The following is a 12,230-nucleotide window of genomic DNA, read 5'->3' on the forward strand; positions in this document are numbered from 1 at the left end:
TTGTTGCTTTGGCTCTGGTCAAAGTACGGCGTTGGGTCTTGGCCACCATCATATCAGGTGGGAGGGAATGTATTGTGGTTCAGAACTTCCGGCGAGGGCGGCAAAAGCCCTACCATCGCCCATATATTAGATAGACATACACCCCGGTGAGTGCGACCACGGCAATTTCTTGCCATTTTTCATTCCTGCCCGGCCATTCCGTCCGTTCTTTCTTTCTTATATTTCCCTCCCTCCGCGGGTTGTCCTAGTGGCGTCACACGAGTCAGCCCAGGAGCCAGGACTCTGTTTACGCATTCATACGGTGACGGAGCCCCCTATTCCCACGGGGCCGGGGAAGGGAGGGGAAACGGCAGGTTGCACCATCGGAGCCGCACTCTATTACGATCGCGATCAACGGCACGGATTTCAGGACATTATTTTTATTTCGAGGAACTGTATTGCTCTATCTCCAGATACTTCCCGAGTCTTACCAAGCAATTGATGCGTAGTTGGTCCGACGTCCTCCCAGCTAACGAGAAATCCGGCTGGAGCGCAGTCTTGGCTTGACAAGTCCCATGGCAGAGTCCGCAACCGATATTCCGAGAATAGAGAGTATCATAATATATTGGGAATCTTCCAATGTCATCCCAGATGTCCTGACCACAGGGCCGCCCACGATACGATTATATCGATCACGTGCCTTACTCGTCATCGTCGCTGCTCTCCTCGTCATCTGCGGCAGCTGTGGACTTCTTGGCGGACTTCTTCTTCTTCTTATTCTTGGGCTTCGACTCCTTGGCCAGAGGCTGCTCCAAGATCTTGAGGACTTCCTCGTCCGTGATCTTCTTGTCCGTCTTCAACTTGGACAAATCAGGGGCAGGGGGCGCGGCGAGTTTTTGAAGGCCATTCTTCGTGATGGCTTGAAAGGTGAATCAGTTGATGATGCATGTGGAGCAGAATACTTGGAATTCGAACTTACCAATGGTCGTTAGCAGTCTGCCAACTGGCTCGCCGTCTTTATCACCCACGACCTCGTATTGTCTGAATACGTTACCACGGACGCACTCGACGACACCAACCTTAGCGTCCCTCTCATCCTCTAATTGCCGTAGGGAAAAGGGGAAGGTGCCAAATCTCTTGACCACTTCGTTCAAGATCTTCTTCGAACTTGGCCGCTTGAGGGCGTAGGTGAGATTGGTCCGGCGATGAAGCGTTGGTCGGTTCTCGAAGTTCTTGATCTTCCCAGACCCCAAGCTTACGCCCATCTCAACACCCCACACCTCACCCACCTCAGGCACACCGTCGCCCTTGGTGCCGTCACCGGGAGCTAGAATAATCTTCTTGGCCCCCTCAATCTCGTTCCGCTCAAACAGCCAGCTGGTGGTGTGCTCGACCAAGTTGCAGTCGTAGCTTTTCACAACCTTCTCTAACAGACTAGTGATCTTGCTCTGAGTAGGCGCCTTGACCTTGGCCGCTTTCGCCTTCTCCTCGTCAGTACCCGTGGCAAGGAGTCCTGGTGGGGTCATCAGACGCAATAGCAGCTCATTTGCATAGTATGTGGCCAACAGCAAATCGGCATTTCGGCCTTCGGCCTCGCCGATGATGATGGTGTCGCAAACGATTGTTCCAAAGCCATCGATTTGTGCACCCAGTTGGATCTTGACGGCCTCGCCCTCTTTCAGGGTAACGGCAGCTTCGGCCTCATCGGATGTGAGTGGGGTGTAAGGAGTGACGAACGAGGATGGTGAAACGGTCGTTGGGTGGGAGATACCTAGATGCAGCCCAGTCAGTCGGATGATTCGGTGCGAAGAATACTCTGCGATGATATGGCAACGACCGCAGAACGTGGGAGCGCACCCTTGGTAATCTTCTTGCCGCGATAGACCTTTGCGATCTCTTCATCCAGGAGCTTGTCGCCCTGTTCGCAGATAGTCACGATCTTCTCGCCGGCCTTGCAGAGGTCCTTAACGGCCTCCAAAACCTTCTGGGAGATCTGAGCGGCGCTCTTGTACTTGGTAAGAGTATCGGGATTATTCAGGGTATAATCTAGATGGTAGAAATATGAGCATTAGCCAGCGTATCTTTGTGTTATGTGGCGTTGTTGTGGTGTTTTGCGCGGTGCTGGATGCTGAATGCTGATGCCATGACCCCTCATCGCGTTGTCCTCGAGATAGCGGGGTAGAATAGCAGCAGCCCACCACGCAACCGCCGGTGCTAGCACTGGGAGAACGCAAAGTAACGTACCAACCTCCTCGGATTCCTTCTTGTCGGCCATGATGCTGGTGATAGTGGAGCGGGAGCTGGAGTGAGAGTGAGAAGAGAAATAAAGGAGTGGATCGTGGGAGAGTTTAAGGGAAGGGTGAATGTGGTTGTTGTGAGTGTGAGTGCAGGTGTAAGTGTGGATTGTGGATTGTGTGGGTGGGTTGACAAGCGAAGGCGGCCCGCAATGTTGTCACCACCGCTACGTAGTAAAAGTACACAGGCTCTGGACGGGGAGTCTGCACTTGGCTGCGGTGGTTACGCTTTCAGGAGCAGTCGCGGTGTCCGCGTGCGAAGTACCAAGTACTTTGTGTGTAGTCGTACGTGGGGGTTACATCGACATAGGTACCTACACATGCATACACCGGTGTAAAGGTACCTCGGGGCGTAGTACATTCTACACACTCCATACATCAGTGATGACTTGTCTCGACCCTTTCCGGGTACAGAAGTGAAGTATTCCGTGGCAGTCTAGATATATCACGTGCTACACCATGGCAGAATAAACAGTCACGTGGCACAAGAAAACCAGCAGCCTCATCGGGAATCCATTGACGCCTCAGGCCCCCTATCCTGTGGCATCCCGTGACCGCTCGCCGTCGCGAAAGAGGCGCGCGCCGCCTTCAACTCAACACCACGCCAAAATATATATATCACCTCGTACAACGACCCCATTCCCGCCCACCAGCTTCCACTCGCCCCTCGCCCCGGCGCTGTGCGGTTATCCTTCACCGCTTTCGCATCAGTACCACGGATGCGTCCACCTTTGCAATGGCCCCGGAACCCCAGGAACCGTCAGACACCCGCCTCCCCGCTGACGGCTCGCCTTCTGCCTCTTCGCCTTCGGCCCTACCCCATCGCCAACGAACCAAGGCCGACTTCAATAAGTATGCGCTCGATCAGTATGTCAATCGGGACTTGCTCCATACGGCGGCGATCCTGTCCGACCTCGAAACCCGCAAACAGCAGTATGCGCGCATGAGAAACGAGGCAGATGATTACAGGAAGGTCCGCACGGAGTATCGTCAATGGTTCCCTCCCAGCCGTCTGTACGGCCAGGGCTACAGCGGATATGGGAATGGACATACAGATGGCCAGACCAAGCTCATCTACCCCAATGCAAAGCCCCGGCTAGGTCACAGGAAGACGGCGAGGCTGCGCATCAAGCGCAAGGAGCTCGCCCAGCAATCCGAACAGGTGGAGGAGCTAGTGCCCGTCCGGCTGGACGTGGACTGGGACAAGATCAAGATGCGAGACACTTTTACATGGAACCTTCACGATCGCATCGTCCCTCCCGAGCTGTTCGCCACCCAGTTGGTGGAAGATTTAGGCTTGACGACTCCCGCCGCGAACGCAGTCCTAGAGCAAGTCCAGCAGCAACTCCGCGATCAGCTGAACGATTTCTATCCCCAGGTCTATATAGAGGAGGATGCCCTCGACCCGGAGTTGCCATATTCGGCCTACAAGAATGAGGAAATGCGGATACTCATCAAGTTGAACATTACCATAGGTCCCCACACGTTGGAGGATAAGTTTGAATGGGAGATCAACAACCCTCTAAACTCGCCAGAAGAGTTTGCTCAGAGTATGGCCCGGGAATTGTCATTGTCCGGGGAATTTACCACTGCAATTGCTCATTGCATTCGTGAGCAGAGCCAGCTGTTTACCAGAAGTTTATTTATAGTTGGGCATCCATTCGATGGGCGACCTCTGGAGGATGCGGACTTGATATCTGCATTCTTACCATCCCCATTACCAGCAGTCCTCCGAACCCAACAACAAGCCCGGGAATATGCTCCATACCTCTACGAGCTGAGTGAGGCTGATTTGGAGCGCAGCGAAGTTATATATTCGAGAGAGCAGAGAAGGCAAAAGCGGTCTGTAAATAGACGAGGAGGGCCCACGCTACCTGACCTCAAGGATAGGCAACGGACGGTGCGCACGCTTGTCGTGTCGTCGGTGCTCCCTGGAGCCGCCGAAAACATAGAAGAAAGCCGGTTATACAAGAGGGTCGGGGGACCAACCGCCAAGGGCAAACGAGCAGCCCAGGGCGGAGATCTTTCTGAATCCTCAGATAGTGAAGACTCATCGCCGGAATCTCCTGCTATGTCAAATCTACAGTCTGGAACTGCGAGAACGAGGGGAATACGCGGCGCCGCCACGGCAGCGCAACAAAGAATGGCAAACCTCGGAAGGTCAGAAACACCAGAAGCTGCAGCGATACTCCACCATCATGAAACGAGGACTTCTGCTAGGAGGCTCGGACGTGATGCCCGCGAAGAGAGCTTAGACATGTCGACAATGATCGTGAAACTGAAAATTGGGAGAGAGCGATTCCGAAAATACCTTCGAGATCAGAAAGCTGGAAATCGCCCTCCGAACATCCAGCAAACACCATCATTCAGTCGGTCACAATCAGCAACTCTTGGTACTCCTGTTCCAGGTTCAATGGGACCCCCATCTACTCCCAGCACCTCGGCCCAACAGTTGCAGGCCTCAGCTACCCCACAACCCCAGGGTCAAATTGGTCGTGTTGATGCTCCTCCTCCACCTGCTCCTGGCCAGCCAGCTCATGCTCCTGTAAGTTACAATAGATCCTAAGATTACGATTTTGCTAACACCTTCTAGCCACCACCACCGGAGTGGCTCACGGCCGGCCTCGCAGCCCTCCTCTCACAATATCCCACTGACCGGTTCGAAGGCGTCATGCGGTATTCCGCTGTGAACTCCGCCACCGAAACGCCCTGTCAAGCACCGCCAGCAGGGCAACCGACGCCAGAAGGAGTAAAATGGATGTACTTACCGCGCATACGATGTCATGATTGCCCAGGAAAGTTATATACCCCGGGTCCAGAGACTACAGTGGGCAATTTTGAGATCCACTTGAAGAATAAGCAGCACAGAGAGCGAGTAAATGCGAGGGCGGCTTCGGCCAGTTAAAATGGAGAAGCGAGTTGGTTAACATACTATTTGTAATATACAGTACATGGGATATGACGGTGTTGGGACGGAGTATGATAGGAGGCTTGGCTTGAGTGTGTCGGCCATTCATGGCTGGCTTATGGAATGAGAATATATTTTCTTTCGGCGCCAGATTTCCAGAACTTTGGGGTTTAACACACTATAAGAGTGTTTGTAACAGCAAAATTTGGGCCATTATGAGATTCCTAGATCACTTAGACCAGTTGCTTCTCAGAGTGTATATCAGATGCTACAAGTGTCCCTTCACTTGCAGGTGAGGACTCAGAGCCATTCGGCCTCTATATCCAATTCATAGTCCTCCCCCTTCAACTTATCAAATAAGATCTCCCCAGCCAAATTCAACGTCTATTCTTCAAGCGCTAGACTATGATCTTGAGATGTACGCGCCCACCTCTAAATACTAAGTGTTATCTCCCTCTGAAACAAGGCTGTGCTTAGAAGTCACACTTCAAAAGCCGGACTGTATACAACATGCCGACAAGCAAAGTAGGAGATAAAGTCCAAGTTGGACAATTTTTTTATTTTATTTTTAATACAACATGGTATCTAAAACATCTAACGTATCATCGCCATAGCAAAGCATAGCTGTCGTCTTTGCATTACTATTAATCAGTTGGTTTGCAGCAGAGGTTAAACTCTGCTCCGCATTATGCCCCCCCCCCCCCCCCCCCATCCATCTATAGAAAACAAATGAAAATCCCTGAAAAAGAAAGTCTACTTTTCTAAAGAAAATTAGTTTTGTCCTTGAACTTATCCAATCCCCCTAAACACCTCGTGTCTAGCCTGCAGTCTTACTCCTCTTCGTCCGCAGCTTCATCAAGAGGTACACCATTGCGTAGCCGCTGAACACAAAGATCACCACGATCGCAGCGTCTCTCCACCCATAGTAGTAGTCATTCAGATTCAACCCGACCAGCCAATCAGAACCAGTTCGATACTGGCAAACTTTGCAGGAGGCGGTGGCATCTGGATTTGTCAAGTTGGTCCGCGCTCCCATGCCTTGCATGTAGCCCGCGAGGTATTCCCCACATGTTTGGCTTCCAGGGGGGCTGAACACGGCGAATTCTTCCTCCCTGCAACGTACAGGAGCGTCGAAGCTTGTGAATGTGAGGAGGGAGCCCATGAGGTAATTGTATGGGTTCATCCAGTAGATCCAATATCTCCAGAAAGGTGTTATCTGCAGGTATGGGACGAGAACGCCACAGAATGAAATTAGGATACCGAGGACTAAGGGGTTGGCAAGAGATGCGAAAACTGCGTTGGGTGCATAAGCTGCGATGAATTGACCCATGCCAGTGTAGATGAACTCGTAACACAACATAACGAAGAGGGTGGCGCCAGCTTTGTTCGAATCGGATGGGAAGCCTACTGTGTAGTACCAGCAGACGAAGTAGAGCACTGCGCAAATACAGAGGTAGGGAAGTTCGGAGACGATGAGACCTGTGACAAAGGCAACCCAGGAGTACATTTTTGACTTCTTTTCGCGCGTTTCGTAAATATCCCGGCGGTCGATGAAGAGGGGCTGGAGTTGAGCTATGACTCCCGGTGCGACGAAGATGAATTGGAAGACTGTGAAAAGCCGGAGTTGTAGGTCTCCTACGCTGTTGCCAATCTTCCAGAAGGAAAAGCCGTTGAAAAGGGCGGAACCGATATGTAAGGCCATCTTGTTGTTGATGTAGTCTGTGTTGCGCCAGACTGAAACGTTCATCCTCTGAGTTACGAGCTTTATCTGTTGCCAAAGTGGCATGGCGAACTCATACCCGTCGTCGCTAGAACCAGGTGGCTTTGACGCCGCCTCTTCGATTATTTGGTCTAGTTCTGCGAGGGCGCGGGTGTGTTCTGGCGATTGAAGCCAGACTTGATCCCAATCCTTCCCCTGGGAGAGCGAGCCAGATACAACATCGATCATATGCTCAGCGGGATTAGCATCCTTCGGACAAGGTGCATCATATCGTGCAAAATACTCTTTAATAGTCGACGCATTCTCCCCGATATCGCCAAAATAGACGGTCTTGCCTGCTTTGGCCAGAAGGAGCAGACGATCGAACTGCAGGAATAACTGTGCGCTTGGCTGATGAATGGTGACCAAGACAGCTTGGCCAACATCAGCAAGCTTCCTAAGGAACCGCACGGTATTGAAAGCCGCCTGGCCATCAAGACCCGAAGTGGGCTCATCCAAGAAAATAAGAATGCTCGGCTTGGAAACAAGTTCAACACCAATGGTTAACCGCTTCCTCTGCTCAACAGAGAGGCCAGCACCGGTCGTGCCGATCAGGGTATTCTCGATGTCGTGCATCTCCAGTAAATCAATAATTGTATCCACATATCTGAGTTTTTCTTCCTTCGGTGTGGTTCTCGACTGGCGAAGAAGGGCTGAAAATTCGAGGGCTTCCCGAACAGTTGCAAGAGGTTCATGGACATCGAGTTGCTCACAGTAGCCTGCCGATCTTTGGAAACTGAGCGACAGAGGCCGTCCATCCACTAGAATAGACCCTTTTATAGTTCCTTCCGTCTTTCGTTGGGCTAAGACATCTAGCAGAGTCGTCTTGCCAGCGCCGGAGGAACCCATAAGTGCTCCGAGTTGGCCTGGTTTGACGCATCCATACACGTTGTCAAGCAGTGTCCGGTCACCAGAAGGTGTTTTAACTATGTATGAAAGGTTTTTCCAGGTGAAGACGGAGGTATTGCGAACAAGTTGGCTGCCAGTGGCATCATTTTGGGACGAATTGTTGCCAGAGTTTACGGCTGGCTTCTCTTCCTTTGCTTGAGATTCCTCGTCAGCAATTAGGTGGCCGGCCTTCTTCGCCTTCTCGCGGGGAACGAGGAGATTCCCGCCCTTCCCCCCTTGGTCCTTCCACTTGGATGTAGCAATAATTGTAATCACAACAAACAGAACCCACCATGCCCTAAAAATAATTAGTTGCTGATAAAGTTGATAGAGTGCAGTGTCTTACCAAAGAATACCGAAATTCCGCCACATATTTGAATGTGAATAAGAGAGTGATGCAAGGTAATCATCGCCATAAACGATAGTCGCCCCGGGCCTAGCTCCTCCAACCCCACTGCAAGCTTGATAAAGGGAGTTGGCATAGCCAGGCCCATTGGGAACTAGATTTACCGCGACGCACGGGATAGTTGTTTGGTGAAACTCGTTTGAGAGAAGTGCCGAGAACCCGTATGCCAGAGGATTGATCCCTATAATTGTTAGCTCCTGCCGAAGACCATATGCGATTAAAGCTGGAATAGCCGAGGAGCTCGGATTTCGAGACGAAATAAAAAAAACCACAGGTGTAAGTTACTAAAGGACAACTTACAATAAATCCAAACGAACCACTACATAAGAAGTCAGTAAATCTCGCATATAAAAGGCTCCGGATATGTTTTCCACTTACTGGATGCATTTGTGGCTTTCGAATCATGTATCCGGTATACATAATTAATGCCATGATCATGAACCCAGAAACCTTACTAGCACCGTCGAATGTCGAGGAACCAGCACCAATTGCTCTAAACAATGCCGTCATTGTCATTGTAGTTACGAAGAGAAATATGTAGAAGGTAAAGAATGCGCCAGCCGATTGTTTCAGTCCCACCATGAAGTATAACACGAGGGAGAAATGTGCGATCTGTATTAGTAGGACGGGTATATCTGCGGCGATTTGTGCTAAACAGAAGGCAGCTGGATGATAAAGAGCAAAGGCCTTATGCTTTGCGAGAACAGGCCGGCCTGAGAAAGAGTCGGTAACTACACAAAAGGTTAGTAAAAGTAAATTTTCGTCTGATTTAAAACGAAGACGAGAGTACTAAGGGGGTTTAGAGCGAGATGTTCAAATGATTAAACATAAGATATTCGATAATTCGATATACATACCCTCAGACATGGCGAGAAGACAGTTGAACAGTAATGCCAAAAACACTGCTCCTGATTTGAGGAAGAGACCGCCTGAATTAGCCGGTGCATTATAGAACATCGACCCCGCAATCAGTGCTTGAGCAAGCGTGGAAAATTGTTTGATGAGGAAGCTCGCTTTATCTCCCCAAAGAATTTGGTATTGGCGTGTAACGCAAGCCCTGACCTGAGTTACGAAGCTGACGGTGAATGGAGACTTCTTAGCCAGGCTCCTATGCTTCTGATTTTGAACACCTTCCCGGAAATCCTCGGTGTTGGATTTCGCAATGTCGCTCGTGGGGTACGAGTACTCAGCCTCCATCTCTGCCTTGATCGTTGATTTTTCGTATGCCGCGCGAATATCATCTGAGGTTCGGGGAAACGAATCTTCATACCCTTCGCGAATCTTCCTTTCTGACGGAACGGTCACTCCAGTGAGGAAGTCAGCGACGTTGGCTGCGTCATTGCAAAAGAAGCCAAGGCCTTCCATAAACGGCCGGGCTTCTTTCATTGGGCCATAGTAGATTTCTTTCCCTTCGTCGAGGACTAAGACCTTGTCGAACAGATTGTATATTCCATTCCCGGCCTGATATAGTGTAAGAACCGAAGCGAGGCCAAACACATCCGTCAATGCTCGAACAGCTTTGGTGTATTCAAGAGCAGTACTGGCATCTAGACCGCGGGTACTGTTATCCCAACAGTAGACACTTCCTCTGGTAGCCAGCGTCTCGATGATGCTGACTCGTTTCCGTTCACCTCCAGAAACGCCACGTACGAATTCGTTACCGACTTTGGTATCGTATGTGTGAGAGATACCCATAGATTTCAACAGGAAATCTCGACTTGCTCGCTGAAACTCGGCTGGGCTTTCTTTATCGGACGGGAGGTCGAAGGGAACTTTCAACTTTGTGGCAAAGTCGATGGTCTGCCCAACAGTGAGTGTTGGAAAGAACAATTCGTCCTCTGTATTCATCACAATCTGCCCCCGATATTGGGCGGCCTCCTCGTGGTTGAGGGACCCCCAAGATACATCTCCAGTAACCTCGGCATAACCCCCCCTTTTGTTTGCAAGTGTCTTGAGAAGTGTAGTACATCCTGCGCCAGGTCGGCCGAGGACCAACAACATCTCCCCTGGTTTGACACATCCGTGGCTCCGGTCGATGATCGTTTTTAAGGGCGCCCCACGCCTTCCTTCTTGAATCGCTCGTGGGATATTGAATTGAGATCCCACATTCTCGCTAATGGCGGCATCAGCCCCAACGCCCTTGACCGTTAGGTCGCTCCAGGTGACTCCGAGTCTGCGTTTTTTAACCTCGTCCTTTTCGCCCTGCTGCTGAAAGTCTCTAATCTCTGGCATCAATTTCCAATCTGCGGCCAAGCTGATTGGCTCGCGATCTTCTTCGTCCGTGGACTCATCGTAACTCCGGCTAACTCGTCGAGATGAAAATATGGACGAGTCGGTGAATATACGGGTAAGTTTGCTTCCAGTTCGCTGGTGCGTAATGGGTTCGAAGCCCTCTGGCTCATTAGTTGCCATGGCTGTGTTTGCTTCTCAGTTATCACAGCGGGAGAAGAAGGGTATGGGAAGAACAGAACATGAAGGAGTGGAAGAGGTTATAAAACGAAAGGAATGAAAATAACAAGCAATGACTATAAATTAAATTGGATGTCTTCGGTGTAAACATAAAGAGCGAAAGGCAGGTGAAAATGGACTTTGTCAGACTAAGACCGGCTTGGCTCGCGTCATTAGTTCTCTTAGCTCCTTCGACGGAAAACCGAATTGTCCGGTACGACGGCTTATGATAGGAACAAATCGGTGATTTCGGGGATAACGCCCTACGCCCTACGAAGGCCATACTTCCCAGAGAGTGTCAACATTCGTGCAACATTCAAATATTCAGCCGTCGCAAAGTGAGGTTATTCGGCGATCCGTAGTAGCCTTCGCCCTCTGCTACCGTATTTTGTATAGGAATTGCTTCCCGCCGCGGGTCATATCCTCCACATAATCCACATTTGACTGAAATTGAGGTATTCGCGACGCTAGCTACCTTCATCGGGATCTATTAGCTCCCTAACTACTTATTTAGTAGTTACTTGGTGCTAACCGTAGACTTAATATATATACCGAGTACTATTATATACCGAGTACTATTATATACCGAGTACTATTATATACCGAGTACTATTATATACCGAGTACTATTATATACTCCGTCCTATAGAGAAAGTAAGGTCAGGTATAGCAGGCTTGGGGCCGGAGCGTACAGACCAATATGGCCAGCGCGACTCGAATAACCTCGCCCTCAGGGTCAGATGTAGAGGATATAGCGGTGTTATTCCCGCCAAACACCGATCTGTTCCTATAATGCGCCATACGGTACGTCACGACGGTTTCAAGCTATTAAGCTCGACCACGGGGGTTCACCGTGCTGCACACGCCGAAGTCGTCATATCTTACTGTCCTTTGAGCCTGCTGCAGGAGGCGACCCATCTTGTTCCACCGTAGTCAGCCTTTCGCCAATCGAACTTTGCATCGGGATTTACCAGACGTTTCATATGCGGCAATGTATACTTCGTACAGGTATTCTACGCTACGCCGCGGTAGACGTGTGGGGACATTTCCAAACGGTGCAATCTTCCTGCTTACGGCCGAGTCGAAATACCAATGAAGGGAAAAGGATGCTGCGGCCTTCGCTATCATAAAAGGCCGCGCAATAATGGCATTGCTAGTTGAGAAATGTTGCGGGGTGGCAAACCGTCAAATAAATGCCAGGGGCAATGGACAAAGAACAACGTCCGAGTCCGAGCAATCCACTTTACGGAGTAAGAAGTACGAAGCTGTTGCACGCATTCCGCCCACTCGGATTGCAGCTGGTTGCAGCCCGCGATCGGGCCAGGTTCGTCTTGTTGCGCCATGGTATTACTGTACTCGTATTAGGTATTGGGAGCTCTTCCTTACATTGTGCTTTGTAACCCATTTCTATGAAGTGGAAACGATGGCAGTTCTGGGAACAAGCCCTTAAGCGCAACTTAGTCCCTTCTACCCTCGTATTATTCTTTTGGTTAAATTCCTTCCTGACGCTTTTGGCGACACTTCAAGTCAGTAATTTGGCGGGCTTCA

The 12,230-nt window shown here is 50.4% G+C and overlaps 3 protein-coding genes across 3 annotated transcripts; 1 reads left to right on the top strand and 2 right to left on the bottom strand.

Annotated features, from left to right (window-relative positions):
- Nucleotides 1–680: 680 nt before the first annotated feature.
- BP5553_07567 (uncharacterized protein) lies at nt 681–2,254 on the bottom strand (the record flags this gene model as incomplete). The annotated part of the gene is made up of 4 exons (XM_032016190.1): nt 681–898; nt 959–1,750; nt 1,837–2,025; nt 2,224–2,254. The coding sequence occupies 4 exons, from the start codon at nt 2,252–2,254 to the stop codon at nt 681–683; spliced, it is 1,230 nt and encodes a 409-aa protein (XP_031867421.1).
- Nucleotides 2,255–3,009: 755 nt separating this feature from the next.
- On the top strand, nt 3,010–5,178 carry BP5553_07568 (Uncharacterized protein; the record flags this gene model as incomplete). The annotated part of the gene is made up of 2 exons (XM_032016191.1): nt 3,010–4,818; nt 4,867–5,178. 2 exons carry the CDS (start codon nt 3,010–3,012, stop codon nt 5,176–5,178), a joined length of 2,121 nt encoding a protein of 706 aa, XP_031867422.1.
- Nucleotides 5,179–5,998: 820 nt separating this feature from the next.
- BP5553_07569 (putative ATP-binding cassette multidrug transport protein) lies at nt 5,999–10,646 on the bottom strand (the record flags this gene model as incomplete). The annotated part of the gene is made up of 5 exons (XM_032016192.1): nt 5,999–8,126; nt 8,175–8,415; nt 8,535–8,553; nt 8,613–8,965; nt 9,092–10,646. 5 exons carry the CDS (start codon nt 10,644–10,646, stop codon nt 5,999–6,001), a joined length of 4,296 nt encoding a protein of 1,431 aa, XP_031867423.1.
- Between the last annotated feature and the right edge of the window lie 1,584 nt (nt 10,647–12,230).

The sequence above is a fragment of the Venustampulla echinocandica genome, assembly GCF_003357145.1.
Source record: "Venustampulla echinocandica strain BP 5553 chromosome Unknown scaffold_6, whole genome shotgun sequence".
Classification (NCBI taxonomy): Eukaryota; Fungi; Ascomycota; class Leotiomycetes; order Helotiales; family Pleuroascaceae; genus Venustampulla; species Venustampulla echinocandica.